General features: G+C 44.5%; 1 protein-coding gene across 1 annotated transcript in view; it reads right to left on the reverse strand.

The window, feature by feature from the left end:
• Positions 1-27,817, reverse strand: part of cacna1c (calcium channel, voltage-dependent, L type, alpha 1C subunit) — an 880,695-nt gene that overhangs the window by 184,512 nt on the left and 668,366 nt on the right. The window contains exons 32-33 of the mRNA XM_060902748.1: positions 10,297-10,434; positions 10,094-10,159 (exon numbers count right to left, since the gene is read on the reverse strand). Of these exons, the coding sequence (XP_060758731.1) occupies positions 10,094-10,159; positions 10,297-10,434 (204 nt within the window). The remainder of the gene's footprint in view (positions 1-10,093; positions 10,160-10,296; positions 10,435-27,817) is intronic.

The following is a 27,817-nucleotide window of genomic DNA, read 5'->3' on the forward strand; positions in this document are numbered from 1 at the left end:
TTCACCACCCACAGAGGTAGCCGTAGGGGGCCGGTGCAGTGTGGATTGGGTGGCAGTCGAAGGCAGGGGCCTCGACGACCTGATCCCCGAACACAGCGGCTAGCTGTTGGGACATGGAATGGCACTTCACTGGGGGGGAAAGAGCCTGAGCTTGTGTGGGAGGTTGAGAGGTACCAGCTAAAGATAGTCAGGCTCACCTCCACACACAGCTTGGGCTCCATAACCCAGCTCCTCGAGAGGGGCTGGACTCTCCACTTTTCTGGAGTTGCCCATGGTGAGCGGCAGCGGGCTGGTGTGGGCTTGCTTATAGCTCCCCAGCTCAGCCGCAATGTGTTGGAGTTTACCCCAGTGAACGAGAGGGTCGCCTCTCTGCGCCTTCGGATTGGGGAGAGGGTTCTTGCTGTTGTTTGTGCCTACGGGCCGAATAGCAGTATAGAGTATCCGGCCTTCTTGGAGTCCCTGGGAGAGGTACTGAGAGGTGCTCAGACTGGGGATTCTATTGTTCTGCTGGGGGACTTCAACGCTCACGTGGGTGACAACAGTGAAACCTGGAGGGGTGTGATTGGGAGGAACGGCCTCCCTGATCTGAACCCAAGTGGTGTTTTGTTATTGGACTTTTGTGCTAGTCACAGTTTGTCCATAACGAACACCATGTTCGAGCATAGGGGTGTCCATAAGTGCACGTGGCACCAGGACACCTCAGGTCAGAGGTCGATGGTCGACTTTGTTGTCGTTTCATCTGATCTCCGGCCCTATGTCTTGGACACTCAGGTGAAGAGAGGGGCTGAGCTGTCAACTGATCACTACCTGGTGGTGAGTTGGATCCGCTGGCGGAGGAGGAAGCCGGACAGACCTGGCAGGCCCAAACGTATGGTGAGGGTCTGCTGGGAACGTCTGGCCGAGCACTCTGTCGGGGAGGTCTTTAACTCCCACCTCCGGGAGAGCTTCTCCCAGCTTCCGAGGGAGGCGGGGGACATTGAGTCTGAGTGGACCATGTTCTCTACCTCCATTGTAGATGCAGCTGTTTGGAGCTGTGGCCGCAAGGTCTCCGGTGCCTGTCGTGGTGGCAATCCCCAAACCCGGTGGTGGACACCAGAAGTAAGGGATGCCGTCAAGCTGAAGAAGGAGTCCTATTGGGCCATGTTGGCCTCCGGGACTCCTGAGGCAGCTGACAGGTATCAGCAGGCCAGGCATGCCGCAGCTCAGGCAGTTGCAGAGGCAAAAACTCGGAACTGGGAGGAGTTCGGTGAGGCCATGGAAGAGGACTATTGGTCGGCCTCAAAGAAATTCTGGCAAACCATCCGGCACTTCAGGAGGGGGAAGCAATACTTTGCCAACACTGTTTACAGTGCGGGTGGGGAGCTGTTGACCTCGACTGGGGATATTGTCGGGCGGTGGAAGGAATACTTCGAGGATCTCCTCAATCCCACCGTCACATCTTCCATTGAGGAAGTGGAGGCTGATGACTCAGAGGTGGACTCGTCCATTACCCAAGCCAAAGTCACTGAGGTGGTTTGCAAGCTCCTCGGTGGCAAGGTGAATGAGATCCACCCTGAGTATCTCAAGTCTCTGGATGCTGTGGGGCTGTCTTGGCTAACATGCCTCTGCAACATCGCGTGGTGGTCGGGGACAGTGCCTCTGGAGTGGCAGACTGGGGTGGTGATCCCTCTTTTTAAGAAAGGGGACCAGAAAGTGTGCTCCAATTATAGGGGAATCACACTTCTCAGCCTCCCTGGGAAGGTTTACTCCAGGGTACTGGAGAGGAGAATTCAGCCAATAGTCAAACCTCGGATCCAGGAGGAACAATGCGGTTTTCGTCCTGGTCGTGGAACACTGGACCAGCTCTATACCCTTCACAGGGTGCTTGAGGGTTCATGGGAGTTTGCCCAACCAGTCCACATGTGCTTTGTGGATCTGGAGAAAGCATTCGACTGTGTCCCTCGTGGTATTCTGTGGGGGGGTGCTTCAGGAGTATGGGGTTCGGGGCTCTTTGCTAAGGGCTGTTTGGTCCCTGTAAGAAACGGAGCAGGAGTCTGGTTCGCATTGCCGGCAGTAAGTCAGACCTGTTCCCAGTGCATGTCAGACTCCGGCAGGGCTGCCCTTTGTCACCGGTTCTGTTCATAATTTTTATGGACAGAATTTCTAGGTGCAGCCAGTGGCCAGAAGGAATCCTGTTTGGGAACCACAGGATTTCATCTCTGCTTTTTGCAGAAAGACCATTAAACGACTTCAGCTGGTTCAAAATGCAGCGGCGAGGGTTCTCACACGAACAAAAAGAACAGAGCACATTACTCCAATTCTAAGGTCCCTTCACTGGCTTCCAGTAAGCTACAGAATTGACTTTAAAGCATTGCTGCTGGTGTACAAATCTCTAAATGGTACAGGGCCCAATTACCTCTCTGATATGTTGCAGCGGCCTAACCCAATCAGATCTACCAGATCGCAACAGAAAAATTTACTATTAAAACCAGTTGTTAAAACAAAGTGTGGTGAAGCAGCTTTTAGCTACTATGCAGTATAGCTATGGAACCAACTGCCAGAGGACATTAAAAATGCTCCTGCTGTTGGCAGCTTCAAATCTAGGTTAAAGACCAAGCTGTTTTCAGATGCTTTCTGTTAAATAATTAATATTTTACATTTTTTATAATCTTTTTCTCTGCATGTTTTAAATTTATTTTAACTTTATTCTATTTTATTCTGCTAGGTTTTTTTTTCTCTTTTTCTTTTTCTCCTTTTTCTTTTTGGCATTTTAATATTTTATTTCTACTATTGTTTAATTCTTATTATTTTCTTTTAATTCTTTTAATTCTTTTAATTAATTATTTTAGAATAAAGATAAAATTATTTTATGTAATTTTATTTCTCTATTGTTTACTGTTTTTGTTTTTACTTCTGTAAAGCACATTGAACTGCCATTGTGTATGAAATGTGCTATATAAATAAACTTGCCTTGCCTTGCAGATGATGTTGTCCTGTTGGCTTCTTCAAACCAGGACCTTCAGCATGCACTGGGGCAGTTTGCAGTCGAGTGTGAAGCAGCTGGGATGAGAATCAGCACCTCCGAGTCTGAGGCCATGGTTCTCGACTGGAAAAGGGTGGCTTGCCCTCTCCAGGTTGGTGGAGAAGTCCTGCCTCAAGTGGAGGAGTTTAAGTATCTCGGGATCTTGTTCATGAGTGAGGGAAGGATAGAGCGTGAGATCGACAGGTGGATTGGTGCAGCCTCCGCAGTGATGCAGTTGCTTTACCGGTCCGTCGTGGTGAAGAAGGAGCTGAGCCAAAAGGCAAAGCTCTCGATTTACCGGTCGATCTATGTTCTGACTCTTACCTATGGTCATGAGCTTTGGGTAATGAGCGAAAGAACAAGATCGCGGATACAAGCAGCCGAAATGAGTTTCCTTCACAGGGTGGCTGGGCGCTCCCTTAGAGATAGGGTGAGAAGCACAGTCACTCGGGAGGAGCTCGGAGTAGAGCCGCTGCTCCTCCACATCGAGAGGAATCAGCTGAGGTGGCTCGGGCATCTCTTTCGGATGCCTCCTGGATGCCTCCCTGGGGAGGTGTTCCAGGCATGTCCCCCGGGAGGAGGCCCCGGGGAAGACCCAGGACACGCTGGAGGGACTATGTCTCTCGGCTGGCCTGGGAATGCCTCGGTGTTCTTCCCGAGGAGCTGGCCGAGGTGTCTGGGGAAAGGGAAGTTTGGGCTTCCATGCTCAGACTGTTGCCTCCGCGACCCGGCCCCGGCCCCAGATAAGCGGATGAAGATGAGACGAGACTATATAGGACACAGTTATAGAAGCAAGTTATTTATAACCATGCTATTTGTTATCACCCAAATGAGGTTGGGTTCCCTTTTGAGTCTGGTTCCTCTCAAGGTTTCTACCTCATGTTATTTGAGGCAGTTTTTTCTTGCCACTGTCACCACAGACTTTGTCATCAGGGATAAAGAAATTTATTGGGCATAAAATTAGCTCATATGTTTAAAGTCCTTATTTTACTGTAAAGCTGCCATACGACAATATCTGTTGTTAAAAGCACAGGACAAATAAATTGACTTGACTAAAGACCTACAGTGTCCTACATAATTATTGGCACCCCTTGTAAAGATTATTAAAAAAGGTTAGAAAAAAATCCACATTTTCATGAACAAGCTTCATCTCACACTGAAAAAAATGAGAAAAAGCCAACCTTTCATTGAAATAAATTTATTCAGAAAAAAAAATCCTCATCAAAAAAAAAAAAAAATCAGCAAAACCACAAGTCTCTTCTCTCATGGAACAACCTCCTGGATCCTCACCAGTCCAGCTTCTAAGCTGGACAATCAACCAAGATGGCACTTCTCTTGTCAGCGAGGCACTTCATGCAACATGTGCTGCCTCTCTCTCCTCAGTCCTGATTCTCCTTGATCTTTCTGCTGCATTTGGCACTGTTGATCACTCCATCCTGTCATCCTTATCAGGTCTAGGGATCTGCGGGACAGCCCTAGACTGGTTCAAGTCCTATCTCTCTGGTTGCTCCTTCCAGGTTACCTGGTCTGGTACTGTATTGGCACCATGCCCATTTACCACTGGTGTCCCTCAAGGTTCAGTCCTTGGTGTGCTTCTCCTCTCCCTCTACACCCAGTCTCTTGGCCCAATTATATCTGCTCATGGTCTATCCTACCACTGCTATGCTGATGACACCCAACTGTTTCTCTCATTTCCTCCTTCTGACACACAGATCTCCACTCGCATCACCTGTGGGACATACAGAGCTGGATGGACAACCATCACTTGAAACTCAACCCAGGCAAGACAGAGGTAATCTATATTCCTGCTCCATCCTTTCCACCCCTGGACATTGTCATCTCTCTGGAGGACATCTCTAGGTCTCCTTCACCCAGTGCGAAGAACCTACGTGTTGTGTTCAATGACAAAACACTCCTCCTCAGCAAACATTGCTGTCGTGACCCAAACATGTAGATTCCTCTTCTACAACATCTGAAGGATCTGACTTTTTCATAATACCTACTCTACTCACCTCCTGGTCCAAGCATTGATCCTCTCCCACTTGGACTACTGCAACTCCCTCCTTGCTGGCCTTCCAACTTCTGCCATCAAACCCCTGCAGCTCATCCAGAACACTGCAGCTTGCCTGGTCTACAACCTTCTTCATTCTTCCCATGTCACCTCTCTGCTTGCCAACCTGCACTGGCTCCCTATCGCAGCTCACATCAAATTTAAGACATTGGTGCTAACTTACCAGACCCTCAAGGTGTTAGTCAGAACTGCTGACTTCCTGACCACCTTCAAGCACAGACTGAAAACTCACCTCTTCAGACTACACCTCTCCCATTCTTCCCTGCCCACTGTGTAACTGCATTTCGGTCTAAACCAACCCAGGCCGTGTACAGTCTAGCCTGGGGTTAGCCATTTTGAGTTCTCTATTTAGTTGTACTTTACATGGTTGGTTGGTTTCCTTGGCTGTTTGAGTATTGGTATTTCACTAGGTATTGCTGTCACTTGTTCAGTTGGCACTCACATGTTCTTGTCTAGAAGTTCAACACTTCATGTACCTGACTTTTGCACTCATTGTACATTGCTCTGGAGAAGAGCATCTGCTAAATGCCATGTAATGTAATCTGTCACAATTATTGGCACCCCTGGAAATTATAGTGAGCACAATGTAACTAAAGCATATTTCCCATATCATCTTTGACGTTTTTGAGTTGATTGGAGTAGGAACTTTCAAACTGTAATCCATGATTTCCTGATTAACTGGGGTACAAATTTGAGGTGATACAAAGGCCAAATTCCCTTAGTCATCCATCAACATGGGAAAGATAAGAGAAAACATAAATCAAATGAGGGAGAAGTGTGTTGACCTTCATGAGCCAGGGAATGGTTATAAAAAGTAGCTACTCATCTGAAAATGTCTATTTCTACTGTACAAACTTGCCTGGAAGAGAACAAGTTTATTTTGCCCCCACTTACAGTGAGGATGATGGTAAGAGAGGCAAAAAATCCCCCAGGATAACTGTTGGTGAATTAGAAGAAAAACAAAAATATTGGGGTTACTCAGGCTCCAGAACAACCATCAGACACTACCTCCATGCCAACAGATTATCTGGAAGGTATGCCAGAAAACAGCCATGTTCTGGTACTTATGTCAGTTAACTGACATAAGTACCTGAAGTTTGTGAAATGCTACTCCAACTTTGAATGGAACCATGTTCTATGGTCTGATGAAACAAAAATTGAGATTTTTGGCAAGAAACACTCAAGATGGATTTGGTAAAAAAAGAAAGATGGTTATAATGAAAAGAATCCTGTACCAACTGTAAAATGTGGTTGTGATTCTGTGAGGTTGGGCTGTTTTTCCTCCAAAGGCACCAGAAACCTTGTAAAGGTACATGGCATCATGGACACCATGAAATACCAGGACATTTTAAATTAAAATTTGGCTGCTTCTGCCAGGAAAGTAAAATTGGGTCATCATTTGCTCTTCCAACAGACCAATGATGTGAAATATATGGCCAAATCAACACAAAAACAGTTAGCTGACCAGAGAAATAAGCTTCTGCCATGGCCACCTGACCTGAAACCCATTGAAAACCCACAGGATGAGCTGAAGAGGAGACTATACAAAAGAGAGCTTCAGACCCTGGATGATCTGGAGAGATTCTGTAAAGAGGAATGGTCTCAGATGTCCTGCTATATCTCCAGCCTTACAAAATGTTTTTGAAGAGGACCCAGTGCTGATCTATTGGCAAAGGGAGACTGTACAAAGTATTAAATGCAGAGGCACCAGTAATTGTGCTACATGTGTTTTTGTTTAAAACAATTATGTCTTGATAAGGGATTTGTTTTTCTCTGAATAAATTTACTTCATTTAAAGATTGGATTTTTCTCTTTTTTTTCAGCATGAGATGAAGCTACTTCACCAAAAAGGTGAATTTAAAAAAAAAAAAAACCTTTTACTAATCTTTACAAGGTGTGTGCCAATAACTGTGTAGGGCACTGTACCCTTGGGCCTAGTACTTAGACATTGCATTTAGATGAAGTACTTAAATTAGCACTTTTTAAAAGCAGGATCTTGTGTCCTTTTTTCATACTATACTATGGTGATGGGGAAAAGGAAGGTACACTCTCCTTCAATTCTATGTTTTTATTCATCAGGACCTAATTAACAATTATGTGGTCCTCAGCAGATGCTATAAACAAACAAATATCCTCAGGTAACATAAAAAAATCAATAGTCATTAAGCATTTCAAAAGTAATTTTCCCCCAAATAAACCAACATTCAGAAACCAGTTCATTGATATTTGAGGGCATTCATTTATGCATAGCTCTCTTAATATCACACCACCGCATGTCAGTGGGGCTGAGGTCTGGACTTTGACTTGGCAATTCCAACACCCAACACCTTGTTTTTTTTTTTTCTCCTTTATGATCATTTTCCTTTTGGATGATGCAATTTCAGCCCAGCTTAAGCTGCTGAAGAGATGGACTCAAATTTCATATTCAAGAATATCCTGGTATAAAGTGGAGTTTATTGTTATCTCAGTGGCTGCTACTGAACAGTTTGGTTCCAAAACCTGAGAGGCACCATTTAAAAAAAATACCACCATAAGAAGTTTGGCATTTGATCGTGCTTCAAAAGTCCAGAATCAATTTTATGCAAAACATGATATCCACCATGTTCTCTGCATTTTTATCCCCTTCCGTTTCCAAAATGCTACAAGCACCACTATGATTTTCAGCAGAACACAATTTCTCCACTCAACCAATCACAGCATATCATTCAAATACGGAAACAGTCATCGCAATTCCCACTGACTGTCAACATTGCTGAGAATCCGCATCTTTTAGTGAGATTTTGAATGAATTAAATAAAAAACTTTGATGGAACCAAACATCATCTCATCTCATTCTCATTATCTCTAGCCGCTTTATCCTTCTACAGGGTCGCAGGCAAGCTGGAGCCTATCCCAGCTGACTACGGGCGAAAGGCGGGGTACACCCTGGACAAGTCGCCAGGTCATCACAGGGCTGAACCAAACATCATGCTCATGTTTTATATTATTATTCCAGTAAAGAATGTGGTCCAATGTTATTTTCCACTTTGAGTGCACCTGATTCTTCCTGGGATCTAGATATGCCACTTAATAAATGCATTTATATATATATATATATATATATATATATATATATATATATGTATGTGTGTGTGTGTGTGTGTGTGTGTGTGTGTGTGTGTATAGGCACTGCCTAAAAGCAGAGCTCCCAATAAGTCTAAAATGTGTAAGTAAATACTCCTACATTATTTTTCACAAAGCAAATTAAAAATAAGTGCTGGATAAAAACCTCTCATGTAAATAAAGATAAAAATTTCATTATCCAGTGGTCAAGTGTTTATGAGATACCTTGCCTTACACTTATGACACTTATGATCAGTGGTACACTGTGGTGGTACATGCTCGTTGTTTGTACATACATATGGTCAAAGCCATCAAAAATCAGGTCAATGCATTTTCATTAAGTACAGGGCTTTGTTCCATGCACACAAAGCACACAAGGAGCTCCACTATCAGTACATGGCCATAGATTTTGATGGGGACATTAAAAATGGCATAGCCTCAGAAAATTAAGTCAAGAATCTATTACACTTGTCTTATACTATAGGCTACTGTCTAGTAATTTTATTTATTTATTTATTTTAAATGACAACATTCAGTCACCCATCATATAGCCGAGTCAATTGTTTTGGGCAATTTGCTCAAGTGTGTTCTGGGTAATAGCATTAGGGTTGACAGGTTGCAGCCCAACTACATCTCAAAAACCACACTAAGCACTGAAACTAGACCAAAAAATTGGGATTAGATAAGGTAAACACTGTCTTCAGGCTTTCTCAGCATGTGAAATATGTGTTTAGTCTCATATTTCTTCTGTACAAACATTACTCCATAACCCACCCACCCCCACCTAACTTCTCAAAATATTTGCAATATATTTTATAATACAAATGGTTTATTTATAAAATGTTATTACATTTATGAGATTGAATTTCAATTATTTGCTAAAACAAGATCTTGTTGGCTGCAGAGTATTTAAAAAAAAAAAAAACCTCAGTCTAGCAATCTTGTCTTGTCCACTCCTAATCCACAGAAAAGCAAACATGGGGCCAAGAGTGTCCCTGCCCCAAAGGACATCTATTAGTACTTTTTGCAGTTCCCATTTTTAACCGCTTGGTGGTTAAATGACTTTCTGCAGCAAAACTGGGCATTGATCAGGCTGCCCTGTGATTGAGCAATCAAAGGAAAATAGGCTTAATATCTGTCACATAGTCACACTTCTTCAAATTGGTGGTTATGAAAAAGAGGTAATTAATATTTAAATAGAGTTTAAATTTTATGGAGTTGTGAATTAAGATTTGTGAGGATACACATTCCTGTTCTTGCCTGAGAAGAGTGAAACCATATGTGGTTCTGGTATTGTAGGCCGTTCACGCTTGGCAAATTATATGTTCTGAGAGGTTTTTTTTTCTCCTCATTACTGTTGTAAAGAGTGGCAAGTTGAGTTACCATTGCTTTACTGTCAGCTTGAACCAGTCTGGCCATTCTCCCCTGACCTCTCTCATAAACAAGGCATTTCTTTCTGAGGAACTGCTAATCATCAGATTTTTGTTTATTTGATTGTTTTTGTCTTTTAGCATCATTCCATGTAAACTCTATAGACTGCATGAAAATCCCAGGAGATCAATAGTTTATGAAATACTTAAACTAGCCATCTGGCACCAACAGTCATGCCACAGTTAACACTGACTGAAGTTCTTGATCTATATCTGCATGATTTTATGCATTTATGCCAAATGATTGGCTGATAGCTGCATAACTGACCAGGTTTAGTGTAGTGTTTTGTAGAGAGAGTAAATAATGTAGATTTTTTTCTCCAATTCAACATTGCAGAGGATTTTATGGGGAATAGTTACATGATCCCAATTTTAATTCCACATTAATGTGTAAATTCATGAAGTTGCCTGACATCTTTATTAATAAACAGGATAACTATTGAACAGAGAGAAAGAAAATTAGACAGAGGATATTGACTGAAGACTTGCCTGCATTCCAATAACAGCGTAGATGAAGAAAAGCATCACTATGAGCAATGCTACATAAGGAAGTGCCTGAAGAGATAAAGAGAAAACAAATACATATATATATATATATATATATATATATATATATATGGGGAATTTTTTCATTATTTAATTCATTTTTAATTCTAATTCATTTCCAAAATAAAATGTAATCCACTTCTCACTTGGAAAGATTTGATAAAGGTCCACAGCAAGGTCCGAATTCCTTCTCCACGTGAAAGCAGCTTAACCAATCTCATAACTCGAAAGAGGCGGAAGAAGGTAATGGAAATCCTGGCATTATCTTCAGTATTCTGGAGCCCCTTTCAGCATTTCACAGACAGACAAAAAAAAAACACAAACACACGTATACACAGGGACCACCCCATCCCAACATACACATACAGACACAAAAAACACAAATATATATTTTTAAGAATAAAACTAAAGATATACATTTTTTAAATCTATTACAGCCTGTAGTGAGCTCAAGATGGCATAAATTACAATATCTGGTGGATTTGTAAATATATATAAATCAATTTTAAAAAATAAAAAAATAATGATACAGAGTGTTATTATATTAAGCGTGCAGCCCATAAACTCCCATATTACAAATATTTGGGTTTCAGGAGTGGAAATACCATAGGTAATGGTCTCATCTTTCAGCATATACATGATAATTGGGTGAATGAGTGTGTGGCATACCCCAATTTTGCTGGCATTGTTTTGGTCCAAACAATGTCATTTACTTAGACATGAAATACCACTGCAGTACATCAATACAAAATCATTCTGACTGATCATATTTATCCTATTTCTGAATGATCATGTTTATCCACATCTATTCTAGAATGTTTATCCTATCCTATCTGCAAGGAATAAGGACTGACTGAATGGTTTAATACAAATCATATAAATCATATGCTACAGCATTAACAGATCACCATTGGGAGATTTTGGATTGCCATAATAGACAGTGCTATCTATGCAGCACGTCAGCCTCACTGTAGGATTTTTTTTTTTTTAAATTTCCTGAAGAATGGTGCTCCATCCTTCAAGTACACACACACACACACATTTTTTAATGAATATTTCACTGAGGGGGCGGCACAGTGGTTTAGTGGTTAGAACTGTCAGCTCACAGCAAGAAGGTTCTGGGTTCAAGCCCAGCGGCCATGGGGGCCTTTCTGTGTGGAGTTTGCACATTCTCCCCATGTCTTGCTTTGATGCAGCATGCAGTAAGTATATCAGAATGGGATCATTTTTTTTTCTGCTCCTTTTGAAGTGAGTGTCTAAAGAAATAAAATTCAATAAATTATGTATATGTCCTGAAAAAATATTTTTTTAAAAATCCAAATGTGTATTCATCTTCCAGAGTTAAATTTTATTTCTATGAAGAGTCAATTCCAAAGGAGCAGAAAACAATCACTTTATAATGTACTGCACTTAAATTTAGTGCTATAATGCAACAAATTGTTTCTAAAATTGTCTTTAATTCATTCATTCAGCATTAAATTTAATGAATGACTGAATGGATGAATAGTGAATTAATTAATTAATTAATTAATTAATTGGGCTAAGCCCCCAATGTGCTTCAAGCCAGGCAATGTGACTGCCTGCAGAGATATCTGCTATACATAGCCAATTTCAATGGAACCTGGTATGGAGCAAAGACAAGTTTATCAAACTAATCAGAAATTCTCTTTTTTCTTCTTTTTTTTACCATCAGTGTTTTGCTCCAGTAGCTTGACCAAAACACCAGCTTACTGAGCTTCAATATAAAGATAGACTGTCCTTTGTGCACAAGACAACATTTCTCTTCAGGGGCCACCAAAAATATTCATTTGTTTAATGAAAAAAACCTTAACTTGTATGCTAATTGCTTTTACTCATTCTTAAATTAATATTCCATCCATCCATTATCCATATCTGCTTATCCTGTGCAGGGTCATGGGCAAGCTGGAGCCTATCCCAGCTGACTTTGGGTGAGAGGCAAGGTACACCCTGGACGAGTTGTCAGATCATCGCAGGGCTGACACAGAGACAAACAACCATTCACACTCACATTCACACCTACAGTCAGTTAAGAGCCTAACCTGCATGTCTTTGGATTGTGGGGGAAACCAGAGCACCCAGAGGAAACCCACACAGACATGGGGAGAACATGCAAAGTCCATACAGAAAGGCCCCTGTCAGCCACTGGGCTCAAACCCAGAACTTTCTTGCTGTGAGCCGATAGTGCTAACCACTACACCACTGTGCCACCCCCAATATTTTACACCATTGCTAAAAAATTTTTTTCAGATTTTTCTGTTATTTCACAAACCAAAAACGGAAGGAAATCTGTTACATTATTAAATGGTGATTGTTTTCTTGATTTGTGAAAGACTAATGTTCAGAAACATCATTAAATTATTAAATCCACAAAAGTAAATCTCATTATATCCAACTTGATAAATGAGGTCAAATGTCTTTTGCTTTTGTGCTCATGAATATGAAAAAAGGCATGCATTTATAAGCATAAACAATGTTTAAAAAATGAATCTGATAAGGGAAAATAGTATTCATACACCACAAATCACCAATAGTAGATCTTTTTTTGCAAGCTTTTGCTGGAAATTACAACACTGAGATTTCTACACTAAGATGCAATTAGCCTTTTGCAGCATCATGGTTCAATTTGTGTACATTCCTCTTGCAAAATTGTGTGACGAATTCACAATTTTAAAATTCCCCATAAATTTTCAAAGAGATTCTTGTCAGGAGATTGGATAGGGCATGCGAAGTATGTTTAGGGTCTTTGTCTTGTTGAAATTGACATCTTGTCTGTAAATTCTTTATCTTGGCTGATGAGATGAAAGTCTTTGCTACTATGTCCCCATGTATCACTCCATTCATGTTTTTTTCATGAGGTGGAATACTCAAAAAACATTTGCAGGGAAGCAAATGGTGCTCACACGTTTGTACTTCACTGTGGGTACAATGGGTTTTCTTGAAATCGTATGCACAACCCTTCTTTCTCCAAACATGAAGAGATGAAGTACTGCTGTGGCAGCGGCGGTGTGGCCTAGCATCAGTTTGTGAATGGAGGGTGGGGCCAGGGAAGGTGAGTGGCAAAGTCAATGCACCTGTTGTCAATTAATGGTGTGTGTGTGTGTGTGTGTGTCTTTGTTGCAGTGATGGAGGAGGATAGAAAAGGAGGAAGAGAGCAGAGAGAAGGGATCTCCCCAGACCAGAACCACAGCTGTGCATATGTGTGTGGCTAAACAGATGTTAAAGCTGTAAGTGAAGGAAAAATAAGTGTGTGTGAACGTCATCTCTGCCGTGCTTCAGTACTCGACCCACATCAGGGACTTATTGCAGTGGTGCCAAAACCCAGGAGTATGGAAAGGAACCACCACATGGAGTCCTCCCAATTTAATGATCTCATCCATGCCCTCGCTACTGCCCAGCAGAATAAGCATTTGGAAGGAGCAAGAACAATAGTTTGAAGCCTTGACGTTAGCCCAGCAGGAAGATCGGCAGGCGTTCCGGCATCTGCTCACATCAGTGGGGGCCTCGAGTGCCACCGCAGCAGACCCTCCTCACATCACCCTCATGAAGATGGGCACGCATGATGATCCAGAAGCCTTTATCACTCTGTGTCAATGGGGATGTGGCCAAGCAGCAGTTTGTGAATGGAGGGTGGGGTTGGGGAAGGTAAGTGGTTAAGTCATTACACCTGGTATCCATTAATGTGTGTGTGTGGGTGTTTGTTTGTTTGTTTGTTTGTTGCAGGGATCAAGCATAAAAGGAGGGGGAGAGCAGACAAGAGCAGCTCCCTGACCCCAACGCATGTGTGTGACTGAATGCAGCAAGCTGAAAAGCCAAAATAAGGAGAATAAAAAATGTGTATGTGAACAACAACTCTTGCCTGCTGTGCTTCTGTGCTCCACCCACGTCAGGAACTGTTACAGTGGTGCCGAAACCCGGGATGCACAGAAGGGAACCATCCCATGGAGTCCTCCCCATTCAAAGAGCTCATCCTTGCCCTTGCTACTGCCCAGCAGAACCAGCATCAAGCAGTGATTGCCCTCCGAAAGGAACAAGAGCAACGCTTTGAAGCTTTGATGCTGGCCCAGCAGGAAGATCGCCAGCCGTTCTGGCATCTGCTTGCATCAGCAGGGGCATCAACCATCACCGCAGCTGGCACCCTCATGAAGATGGGCCCACAGGACGATCTGGAAGCATTCCTTGCCCTCTTCGAACAAGCAGCCAAGGCGTGGGGGTTGGCCACTGGAGCAGCGTGTGGCGTGCCGCCTCCCACTCCTGACTGGTGAGGCTCAGCTCGCACTGCAGCAGCTCCCTGCTGACAGTCGACTGGCTTATGCTGACCTGAAGAAAGCCATCCTGCAGTGGGTCGGCCACTCCCCGGAACAACATTGCCAGCGCTTCCGGACGCTGGCATTGGAGGAGGTCGGCTGGCCGTTTGCATTCAGCCAGCAACTCCGGGATGCCTGCCGGCAGTGGCTGAGGGCGGAAGATTGTGACACCAATGAGATCATCGATCTGGTGGCACTGGAAGAGTTCATCTGTCGACTTCTGGAAGGAACAGTGGAATGGGTCCAGTGTCATCGCCCGGCATCGCTAGAACGAGCCATCAAGCTGGCGGAGGACCATCTGGAGGTGGCTCCGACTGCAGGCAGATGAGGTGTCTCTCCTTGTTTCTCCTCTCGCTCTCTCTTCTCCCCCTGTCTCTCTTTCCCCTCCCCTCCCCACCCCGTTCCCCTACCAAGGAGGCGGCGGCTGGCTCCTCCCCAGCCAGACCGTCACAGCCGTGGTGTCTTCCCATCTCCCTTTTCTGTGTCTGTGTTGTCTGCTCCTCAGGTGAGTGACTCCCATAACGTCGGTGCAGCAGGAAAGCCTGGGCTGGTGTGGTGGCGCGGTGGGGAGTCGGAGCATCTCCTGAGTTGGAGCTCCACCAGGGAGGTGGGAGCTGTGATCCAGATCCCCAACATGCCAGAGACCAGCCTTGATCAGGTCGGAACGTATCGCATACCAGTAAGTGTTCAAGGGAATACATATCACGCATTGGTGGATTCCGGTTGTAACCAGACCTCAATTCACCAACACCTGGTGCAAGGTGAGGCATTGGGGAGAGCACAAGCAGTGAAGGTGTTGTGTGTATGGGGATATTCACAATTACCCTCTAGTGTCTGCCCATATTCTATTCCATACTATGTAGTATGCTCTGGCCCCATCCCAATGCCACGTGGTGATGTAGCTTACAGCAGGTTATGGTTGCTGAACTGCTGGCTGTCCAGGTGGTGCTCTGAAAACAGTGTGGGCTTTATTGATAATTAGGCTAATTTTGAGGGCACTGCTGGCCTGTTAGGGCGGGACGGTATCCATCCCACTCGGGAAGGTGCTGCTCTCATTTCCTGCAGCATAGGTCATAGTCTCAGAACAGGCCTAGTTAATTTCTGACAATCCAGAGCCAAGGCCAGGGAGCAGACGAACAGGCTAAACCAACTGTCTGCTAGCTGCACAGAGTTGTCACTCAGGGTCCACTACATTGAGACTGTGTCTGTTCCCTGAGCTAAACAAAAAGGTAGAAATATTCAGAAAGTTTGTTCCAGTAACCTAATCAATATAAAATTAGATCATACTGACTGTACAGCTGCTGCCAGCACCTTTGATCTAAAGGTGGGGCTATTAAATATTAGATCTCTTACATCTAAAGTGCTAATGGTTAATGAACTCATTACTGATCAGGAGTTTAATGTACTTTGTTTAACTGAAACATGGATTAAGCCAAATTAATATATAGCATTAAGTGAAGCAAGTCCTCCTGGATACAGTTATATACACCAACCTTGTCTAACTGGCAGAGCAGGAGGTGTCACAGTTATTTATAATGATCATCTAGGTGTAACACAAAAACCTGGTTATAAATTTAATACATTTGAAGTTCTTCATACTCATATAATGTATGTAGCCTTGAAAAATAAGTCTACCCAGTTAATTCCATTACTTATTATTTATAGGCCCCCGGGGCCATATTCTGAGTTTCTTTCTGAATTTGCAGATTTTATCTCAGATCTGGTTATTTCCTTAGATAAAGATTTAGTTGTCGGAGATTTTAATATTCACTTCGATAACCCAGAAGACCCTTTAAAAACAGTGTTTGTGTCCATTTTAGATTCAGTAGGGATTAATCAGAATGTGATAGGACCGACCCATAATGGTGGTCACACTCTCGATCTAATACTAACATTCGGGTTAAACATAGACAATATAGTCATACATCCACAGTCTGAAGTTATCTCAGATCATTATCTCATCTCATTCAAACTATGTCTGAGTAATAATATATGCACCTCACCACGCTACTGTATTAAACGTACGTTCGCGTCAACTACTGCACAGAGCTTTATAAATGATCTCCCAGAGCTATCAACTTTGATTGGGTCACTGTCAGCCCCTGCAGAACTTGATCAGGCAACTGAATGCTTAGAGTCAATATTCCGCCATACCTTAGATAATGTAGCTCCTCTTAAAAGGGAAATGGTCAGAGACAAAAAATGAGCACCCTGGTATAATGATGACACTCGCACATTAAAACAGACCACTCGAAAATTGGAACGTAAATGGTGTCAAACAAAATTGGTAGTGTTCAAATTAGCATGGAAGGAGAGCTTCCTGAAGTATAGAAAAGCTCTTAGTGCTGCGAGATCAACAAATCTCTCCTCCCTAATAGAAGATAACAAAAATAATCCTAGAATCCTATTTAATACCGTAGCAAAATTAACGAGGAATAAGTCCACTAAAGACACATGCATACCTGTAGTATGTAGAAGCAACGATTTCATGAATTTTTTTAATGACAAAATTGAGAATATCCGACAAAAAATTCAAACTACTAATTTAAGGTCAGACAATGTAAGTGACCCTGTAGTTAACAATATAACTGTATCAGATCATCAATTTGAATGTTTTACTCCCCTAAAAAAAATGAATTACTTTCATTAATCTTGGCATCAAAAGCCTCAGCTTGCGTACTAGATCCCTTACCTACATGTCTATTCAAACAGATAATACCTGAAGTAATTGAACCGCTTCTAAAAATAATAAATTTTTCTCTCACTATTGGCTATGTACCCAAATCCTTTAAACTAGCAGTTATCAAACCCATGATTAAAAAACCTGACCTTGATCCCTGTCAGCTGTCCAATTATCGACCAATATCAAACCTCCCCTTTATCTCCAAGATCCTTGAAAAAGCTGTGGCACAGCAGTTATGCTCATATTTACATAGGAATAACATCCATGCAATGCATCAGTCAGGATTTAGACCTAATCATAGCACAGAGACAGCTTTGGTTAAAGTAGTAAACGACCTACTGTTGGCGTCTGATCAGGGCTGTGTCTCGCTACTTGTGTTGCTTGACCTTAGTGCAACATTTGATACCACTGACCATTCCATTCTTCTGGATAGACTAGAAAATGTTGTGGGAGTTAAGGGGATGGCCCTCTCCTGGCTCAGGTCTTATTTAACTGATCGCTATCAGTATGTTGATATAAATGGTGATATTTCTAGACGTACTGAGGTAAAGTTTGGTGTTCCACAAGGTTCTGTCTTGGGTCCACTGCTTTTTTCTTTATATACGGTATGTTACCTTTGGGTGATATTATTCGTAAACATTGTATGAGTTTCCACTGTTATGCTGATGACACACAGTTGTATGTTTCTGCAAAACCTGATGAGAGACACCAGCTTAATAGAATTGAGGAATGTGTAAAGGACATTAGACACTGGATGCTTATGAACTTCCTTCTGCTTAACTCTTACAAGACTGAAGTGCTTGTACTAGGACCACATGCAGCAAGAAGTAAGTTTTCTGATTACACAGTAACTCTGGATGGCCTTTCTGTTTCTTCACATGCAGCAGTAAAAGACCTCGGAGTGATTGTTGACCCTGGTCTTTTGTTCGGGGCTCACGTTGATAGCATTACCCAGATACAGTGGTGCTTGAAAGTTTGTGAACCCTTTAGAATTTTCTATATTTCTGCATAAATATGACCTAAAACACCATCAGATTTTCACACAAGTCCTAAAAGTAAATAAAGAGAACCCAGTTAAACAATTGAGACAAAAATATAACACTTGGTCATTTATTTACTGAGGAAAATGATCCAATATTACATATCTGTGAGTGGCAAAAGTATGTGAACCTCTAGGATTAGCAGTTAATTTGAAGGTGAAATTAGAGTCAGGTGTTTTCAGTCAATGGGATGACAATCAGGTGTGAGTGGGTACCCTGTTTTATTTAAAGAACAGGGATCTATCAAAGTCTGATCTTCACAACACGTGTTTGTGGAAATGTATCATGGCACGAACAATGGAGATTTCTGAGGACCTCAGAAAAAGCGTTGTTGATGCTCATCAGGCTGGAAAAGGTTACAAAACCATCTCTAAAGAGTTTGGACTCCACCAATCCACAGTCAGACAGATTGTGTACAAATGGAGGAAATTCAAGACCATTGTTACCCTCCCCAGGAGTGGTCGACCAACAAAGATCACTCCAACAGCAAGGCATGTAATAGTCGGCAAGGTCCCCAAGGACCCCAGGGTAACTTCTAAGCAACTGAAGGCTTCTCTCACATTGGCTAATGTTAATGTTCATGAGTCCACCATCAGAAGAACACTGAACAACAATGGTGTGCATGGCAGGGTTGCAAGGAGAAAGCCACTGCTCTCCAAAAAGAACATTGCTGCTCGTCTGCAGTTTGCTAAAGATCATGTGGACAAGCCAGAAGGCTCGTCTCGTCTCGTCTCGTCTCGTCTTCTTCCGCTTTATCCGGGACCGGGTCGCGGAGGCAGCAGTCTAAGCAGGGAAGCCCAAACTTCCCTTTCCCCAGACACCTCGGCCAGCTCCTCGGGAAGAACACCGAGGCGTTCCCAGGCCAGCCGAGAGACATAGTCCCTCCAGCGTGTCCTGGGTCTTCCCCGGGGCCTCCTCCCGGGGGGACATGCCTGGAACACCTCCCCAGGGAGGCGTCCAGGAGGCATCCGAAAAAGATGCCCGAGCCACCTCAGCTGATTCCTCTCGATGTGGAGCAGCAGCGGCTCTACTCCAAGCTCCTCCCGAGTGACTGTGCTTCTCACCCTATCTCTAAGGGAGCGCCCAGCCACCCTGCGAAGGAAACTCATTTCGGCCGCTTGTATCCGCGATCTTGTCCTTTCGGTCATTACCCAAAGCTCATGACCAGAAGGCTATTGGAAAAAATTTTTGGATGGATGAGACCAAAATAGAACTTTTTGGTTTCAATGAGAAGCATTATGTTTGGAGAAAGGAACACAATGCATTTCAGCATAAGAACCTTATCCCATCTGTGAAACATGGTGGTGGTAGCATCATGGTTTGGGCCTGTTTTGCTGCATCTGGGCCAGGATGGCTTGCCATCATTGATGGAACAATGAATTCTGAATTATACCAGCGAATTCTAAAGGAAAATGTCAGGACATCTGTCCATGAACTGAATCTCAAGAGAAGGTGGGTCATGCAGCAAGACAACGACCCTAAGCACACAAGTCGTTCTACCAAAAACGGTTAAAGAAGAATAAAGTTAATGTTTTGGAATGGCCAAGTCAAAGTCCTGACCTTAATCCAATTGAAATGTTGTGGAAGGAACTGAAGCGAGCAGTTCATGTGAGGAAACCCACCAATATCCCAGAGTTGAAGCTGTTCTGTATGGAGGAATGGGCTAAAATTCCTCCAAGCCGGTGTGCAGGACTGATCAACAGTTACCGCAAACGTTTAGTTGCAGTTACTACTGCACAAGGGGGTCACACCAGATACTGAAAGCAAAGGTTCACATACTTCTGCCACTCACAGATGTGTAATATTGGATCATTTTCCTCAATAAATAAATGACCAAGTATAATATTTTTGTCTCATTTGTTTAACTGGGTTCTCTTTATCTACTTTTAGGACTTGTGTGAAAATCTGATGATGTTTTAGGTCATATTTATGCAGAAATATAGAAAATTCTAAAGGGTTCACAAACTTTCAAGCACCACTGTAGCTTTCTTTCATCTCAGAAATATTGCTAAGATAAGAAATTTAATGTCACTACATGATGTGGAAAAACTAGTTCATGCTTCCGTTACCTCCAGATTGGATTATTGTAATGCCTTACTGTCTGGATGTTCCAATAAGTGCATAAACAAGCTCCAGTTAGTTCAAAATGCAGCAGCAAGAGTTCTTACTAGAACTAGAAAATATGACCACATCACCCCTGTCTTATCCACGCTGCATTGGCTCCCAATCAAGTTTCGTATTGATTATAAAGTACTACTATTGACCTTTAAAGCACTAAATGGTCTCGCACCACAGTACCTGAGTGAACTTCTGCTCCTCTATGACCCGCCACGCCTACTTAGATCAAAAGGTGCAGGCTATCTGCTGGTACCTCGTATCGTGAAGGCTTCATCAGGGGGCAGAGCCTTTTCTTACAAAGCCCCACAGTTATGGAACAGCCTTCCAAGTAGTGTTCGGGAATCAGACACAGCCTCAGTGTTTAAGTCTAGGCTGAAAACATATCTGTTTAGTCAAGCCTTTTGTTAATGGTGTTTATGAGGTAAAGGTGTAGATCTGGAGGGTCCTCAGACATAGAGTGTTTTGGTAAACTGGGATGTATGGATGCTGTCAGTCCCCACTCGCTTGCTCACTCGAGTTTGTTGATGGTGTAGTGGCTGGCTGCTTTATGTCCTGGGGCTCTCTCATGCCTGTGTTACCCTCTGGCTCTCCCCTTTTAGTTATGCTGTCATAGTTAGTTGCCGGAGTCCCTGCTTGTACTCAGTGCAATATGTATACTGTTCCTACTTATTCAGGTGACATTGGGCATACCTAACAACCTGTGTTTTATCTCCCCCTCTCTCTCCCCCCCCCCCCCCAAATCTGTCCCTCTGAGTTACATGTTGGTCCTGGGATCAAGATGCTGACCTCTTCTGCTCCTTGGACCTGCCTGATCCATCCTGGTGCCCTGTGTTTGGTTGGAGTCTCATCGCATCGCTCCTGTGGAGGACGGCCCCATGAGGACAGTTGAAAGTCACACTTGGAGGATGCTCTGGACTCTTACAGTAATGCTTTTATGGCTGAGGACTACAGTTGACTTGCTAACTTTAGGACTGCAGTTGCCATGAACAGTTTTGCACTCAAGTTCCCATCAATGAAGAGTTTATAACATCAACGAACCTGACTTGTTAAAACTGTTAATATTACTGTCATGCTGTCTGTTGTTGCCCAAATGAGGATGGGTTCCCTTTTGAGTCTGGTTCCTCTTGAGGTTTCTTCCTCATGTCGTCTGAGGGAGTTTTTCCTTGCCACCATCGCCACAGGCTTGCTCATTGGGGATAGATTAGGGATAAAATTAGCTCATGTTTTAAGTCGTTCAAATTGTGTAAAGCTGCTTTGCGACAATGTTTATTGTTAAAAGCACTATACAAATAAACTTGACTTGACTATTCCGGGGCCAAATGCATAGAATTAAGGCGGCTGTTAACCCTCATCTCACCCACTCATTAATTTTGGGGAACTGATTGGCCAGGGTTTAAAGAATTGATGGAACACATAATGAGAGGTGGGTCCTGCATAAATACATCACGGGAAGCTCCTGGTGTGGCACTGACTGGGGAAGCTGTCACAGAGCCATCTACGTCAGCACCGTGTCAAAGCAATGTGAGGAATGAGGAGCACCCTGCCCCTCCTTCCTCTCTTGGGGATTCCCTTGGGGATTTCCCATTAGAGCAGTCGCGAGATGAGACTCTGCGGCATGCGTTTGACTAAGTGAGGGTAATCGATGGTTAAACTCTCTAGCCAAATGCGACACAGCCCTTCATTATTTCGCTGTTATTAAGGATAGGTTGTATTGAGTGACACAGGACACTCAAACTGGAGAACAGATAATTCAGTTGTTGATCCCAAAGAGACGCAGGGAACTCATATTCCATGCGGCTCACTTTAATCCCATGGCTGGACACTTGGGGCAAGATAAAACACTAGCCTGAATAATGGCCTGGTTCTATTGGCCAGGGATTCGTGAGGACGTCTGTTGGTGGTGTGTGGCATGCTGTGAATGCCAGTTAGTAAATCCCACACCCACTCCAAAAGCACCTTTGCCCCTCTCCCTCTAATCAAGACCCCTTTGGAAAGAACTGGGATGGATCTCATCAGGCAATTAGATTGGTCAGCACGGGGATATTGCTTTATTTTAGTTCTGGTGGACTATGCAACATGATGTCCGGGAGCAGTGCCTCTCCGCAATATCTCAGCATGCAGTATTGCGGAAGTGCTCTTCCACTTTATCTCCCGGGTCCGGATTCCGAAAAAAATCCTGACAGACCAAGGCACTTCGTTTATGTCACGCACACTGTGCGAGCTGTATGGGTTACTATCACCCATAAACGTATGGCTTAGTGGAGCGTTTTAACCAAACACTAAAGAACATAATTCGGAAATTTGTAAGTGAGGACGCATGTAATTGGGATAAGTGGCTCAAGCCCCTGTTATTTGCAGTATGAGAGGTCCTGCAAGTCTCCACGGGGTTTTCTCCATTCAAAAATAATTATACGGGTGTGAGCTGCTTGGCATTTTGGATGTGCTACAAGAAAATTGGGAGGAGGGACCCTCGCCTAGCAAGAATGAAATTCAGTACATTCTTGACCTGCATGCAAAACTCCACACAGTCACGCACTTAACCCAGGAGAATTTGCAGCAGGCACAAGAATGTCAAAGCCGGCTGTATGACGGGGCACGTGCCTTAGAGAGTTCACACCAGGAGATAAAGTGTTCGTATTATTGCCCACATCGAGTTCTAAATTAATCGCCAAGAGGCAAGGGCCCTTCGAGGTCACACAGTGAGTCAGGGACATTGACTATGAGGTGAGGCAAGCGGATGGGGCAGGGCATTGCAAATCTACCACCTCAACCTTTTAAAACACTGGAATGAGGGGGTCCCCGTAGCGTTGGTGTTGGTAATTCCAGAGAAAGTGAAGCTGTGGCCAGAGGTAAAAAAAGGCAACATCTCAAAACACTCCAGTCCCCTGTGGAGACCACCTCTCACTGATCCAACTCAAGGAGGTAGGACACCACATTGAGATGCCCCCGGGGGTGGTGGTGCGTAGCCACACTTACCGCCTACCTGAACACAAAAAAAAGTGGTCCGGGATGCACTCAAGGCCATGCTCATGATGGGCATAATCGAGGAGTCACACAGTGACTGGAGCAGCCCAGTGGTCCTGGTTCCCAAGACCGACGGGTCAGTTTGGTTCGGTTCTGTGTTGAATATAGAAAGGTCAACGCAGTGTCTAAATTTGATGCACACCCAATGCCTCGCATTGATGAGTTGCTCAATCTGTTAGGCATGGCTCACTTTTATTCGACACTGGATCTAACAAAGGGATATTGGCAGATCCCCTTGACTCCTCTATCCCAAGAGAAAACGGCCTTTCCCACACCATTTGGATTACACCAATTTGTCATGCTCCCTTTTGGGTTATTTGGGGCACCGGCTATGTTACAGTGGCTCATGGACAGGATCCTCTGCCCTCACGCTGCCTATGCAGCTGCATATCTCAATGATCTACAGCCATGATTGGCCACAGCACCTAGAACATCTGAGGGCCGTTCTAAAGTCGCTGAGGTGTGCGGGCCTCACAGCTAACCTGAGAAAGTGTGCAATTGGGTGGGTGGAAGTACTGTATCTGGGGTTCCACTTGGGTCATGGGCAGGCGCGTCCCCAAATTAACAAGAGTGCAGCGATTGCGGCCTGCCCAAGGCCCAAGACCAAAAAGGGGGTGAGACAGTTCCTGGGGCTAGCTGGCTATTATTGTAGGTTTATACCTAATTATTCAGACATCACCAGCCATTTAACCGATCTCGCTAAAAAGGTGGCTCCAGATCTGGTCCAGTGGACGGAGCAGTGCCAACAGGCATTCTCTAAGGTAAAAGCTGCACTGTGTGGGGGGCCACTTTTGCACTCTCCTGACTTCTCTCTCCCCTTTATTTTGCAGACTGATGCATCGGACAGAGGGCTGGGGGCCGTTTTATCCCAGAAGGTGGAGGGTGAGGAGCGCCCCATGCTGTACATCAGTCGTAAACCCTCGATGCATGAAAGCAAGTACACCACCATTGAAAAAGAGTACCTTGCCATCAATTGGGTGGTCCTCACCCTCTGATACTACCTGCTAGGACGCCCTTTCACTCTCTGTTCAGACCACGTGCTCCTCCAGTGGCTTCACCACATGAAGGATGCCAATGTGCAGATCACCCATTGTAGAAACGCCCTCCAGCTGTTTAAGTTCAAGGTGGTCCACAGGCCGGGGGCGCAGATGGTGGTGGCGGATTTCCTGTCCCGTCGGGGTGTGTGTGTGTGTTTATCTGCTTCAGGCCGGATGGCTCCCCGGCCTGAGTTGGGCAGTGGGGGTATGTGGCAATGGGGGCATGGCCAAGCGGCAGTTTGTGAATGGAGGGCGGGGTTGGGGAAGGTAAGTGGCCAATTCATTACACCTGGTGTCTATTAATGTGTGTGGGTGTGTTTGTTTGCTTGTTGCAGGGATCGAGCATAAAAGGAGGGGCAGAGCAGAGAAGAGCAGCTCCCTGACCCCAACGCATGTGTGTGACTGAATGACTGAATGAATGAATTAATGAATGCAGCAAGCTGAAAAGCCAAAATAAGGAGAATAAAAATCATGTATGTGAACATCAACTCTCGCCTGCCATGCTTCTGTGCTTCACCCACATCAGGAACTGTTACACACTCTCTTCAAACAAGCAGCTGAAGTGTGGGGGATGGGTATTCAAGCAGCATGCGGTGAGCTGCACCTCGCCAGTCAGTCATCTGACTGCATATACAAGCACAGCAGCTCCACACCAACAGCCGGCTGTGTATACGCAAACCTGAAGAGAGCCATGCAGCATGTCAGCCACTCCCCAGAAGAAAATCGCCAGTGCTTTGGGATGCTGACGTTGGAGGAGGTCGGCCGGCTGTTCACATTTGGCCAACTGCTCCGGAACGCTTGCCAGCGGTGGCTGAGGGTGGACAACCATGACACTGATGGGATCATCAATCTGGTGACACTGGAACAGTTTATCACTTGACTTCCGAAGGAATAGTGGAGCGAGTCCAGTGTCATCGCCTGGTGTCACTGGAGCAAGCCATCAAGTTGGTGGAGGACCCTCTGGCAGTCATGAAACGAGACTCTGTGTTATGTGTTTGACCAAGTGAGAGTAATCGATGGTCAAACTCTCCAGCCAAATGTGACACCCTCCTTCCCATACTTTACTATTATTAAAGATAGGCTGTATTGAGTGATGCAGGATACTCAAACCGCTTAACAGATAACACAGTTGTTAATCCCTAAGAGCCGTAGGGAACTCATGTTCCATGCGGCTCACTTTAATCCCATGGCTGAACACTTAGGACAGGATAAAACACTACCCTGAATAATGGCCTGGTTCTGTTGACCAGGGATTTGTACAGACGTTCGTTCAGTGGTGTGTCAGCATGCTGTGAATGTCAATTAGTAAATCCTGCAGCCACTCCAAAAGTGCCTTTGCGCCCGCTCCCTCTAATTGAGACCCCCTTTGAAAGAATTGGCATGGATCTCGTCAGGCTATTAGATTGGTGAATGTGAGGATATCGCTTTATTTTAGTCCTGGTGGACTATGCAACGCGATATCCGGAAGCAGTGTTGCTCCACAGTATCGCTGCATGCAGTATTGTGGAAGCTCTCTTCCTTGTGATCTCCCGGGTCAGGATTCTGAAAGAAATTCTGACGGACCAAGGCACTTAATTTATGTCATGCACACTGCGTGGACTGTATGAGTTATTGCGAATTAAATCTATCTGCACCAGCATCTATCACCCACAAATGGAGGGTCTGGCAGAGAGGTTTAATCAAACACTTAAAAATTTAATTCGGAAATTTGTAACTGAAGATGCACGTAATTGGGATAAATGGCTCAAGCCCCGGGCAGCATGGTGGTGTAGTGGTGAGCACTGTCGTCTCACAGCAAGAAGGTCCTGGGTTCAAGCCCAGTGGCCGACAAGGGTCTTTCTGTGTAGAGTTTGCATGTTCTCCCAGTGTCTTCATGGGTTTCCTCTGGGTGCTCCAGTTTCCCCCACACCTTAGAGAATTCACTCCAGGAGACAAAGCACTTGTGTTATTGCCAACGTTGAGCTCTAAATTCATCACCGAGTGGCAAGGGCCCTTCAAGGTCACACAGCGAATTGGGGACATTGACTATGAGGTGAGGCAAATGGATAGGGGCTGGGGCCTGCAAATATACCACCTCAACTTATTAAAACGTTGGAACAAGGGGGTCCCTGTGGCGTTGGTGTCAGTAGTTTTGGAGAAGCTGGGGCTGGAGGTAAAAAACAAAAACAACAACCCAAACTGGTCTAGTCCCTTGTGGAGACCACCTCTCACCTGCCCAACTCACAGAGGTTGCCAAGTTGCAAGAGGATTTTTCTGACGTGTTCTTGCCCCTTTCCGGCTGCACCTGCCTCCAGAATACCACACTGAAATGCCCCCGGTGGTGGTGGTGCATAGCCGCCCTTATTGCTTACCCAAACACACAAAAAAAAGTGGTTCAGGATAAACTCAAGGCCATGCTTGACATGGGCATAATAGAGAAGTCACACAGTGACTGGAGCAGCCTGGTGGTCCTGGTACCCAAGACCGACAGGTCGGTCCAGTTATGTGTAGACTATAGAAAAGTCAACACAGTGACTAAATTCGACACATACCCAATGCCTGGCATTGATGAGTTGCTCGATCGGTTAGGTACTGCTCACTTTTATTTGACACTGGATTTAACAAAGGGATATTGGCAGATCCCCTTGACTCCTCTATCCCGAGAGGAAACCACACCATTTGTCATGCTTCCTTTTGGGTTATTTGGGTCTCCCACTATGGTCCATGAGCCGCTGAAAAAGATCCTCCATCCCCACACTGCCTATCCAATAGCATACCTCAACAACATCACTGTATACAGCAATGATTGGCCATGACACCTTGAAAACCTTAGGGCCATCCTAGAGTCACTGAGGTGTCCAAATCTCACAGCTAACCTGAAAAAGTGTGCAATTGGGTGGGTGGAAGCATGGTATCTGGGTTTCCACTTGGGTCATGGGCAGGTGCATCCCCAAATTGACAAGACTATAGCGATTGCGGCCTGCCCAAGGTCCAAGACCAAAAAGGGGGTGAGACAGTTCCTGGGGTTGGCTGGTTACTATGCTAGGTTCATACCTAATTATTCAGACATCACCAGTCAGCTGACTGATCTCACTAAAAAGGGAGCACCAGCTCCGGTCCAGTGGACAGAGCAGTGCCAACAGGCTTTCACCAAGGTAAAAGCTGCACTGTGTGGGGGGCCATTTTTACACTCCCCTGACTTTTCTCTCCCCTTTATTTTGCAGACAGACATATCAGACAGAGGGCTGGGGGCCATTTTGTCCCAGAAGGTGGAGGGTGAGGAACGTCCAGTGTTGTACATCAGCCACAAGCTCTCAATGCATGAAAGTAGGTACAGGACCATAGAAAAGGAGTACCTGGCCATCAAGTGGGTGGTCCTCACTCTCTGATACTACCTGCTGGGGCACCCTTTTACCCTCTGTTGGGAACCATGTGCCCCTTGTGAGGGAAATTTAGTGGAT

The sequence above is a fragment of the Neoarius graeffei genome, chromosome 21 (genome assembly GCF_027579695.1).
Source record: "Neoarius graeffei isolate fNeoGra1 chromosome 21, fNeoGra1.pri, whole genome shotgun sequence".
NCBI lineage: Eukaryota > Metazoa > Chordata > Actinopteri > Siluriformes > Ariidae > Neoarius > Neoarius graeffei.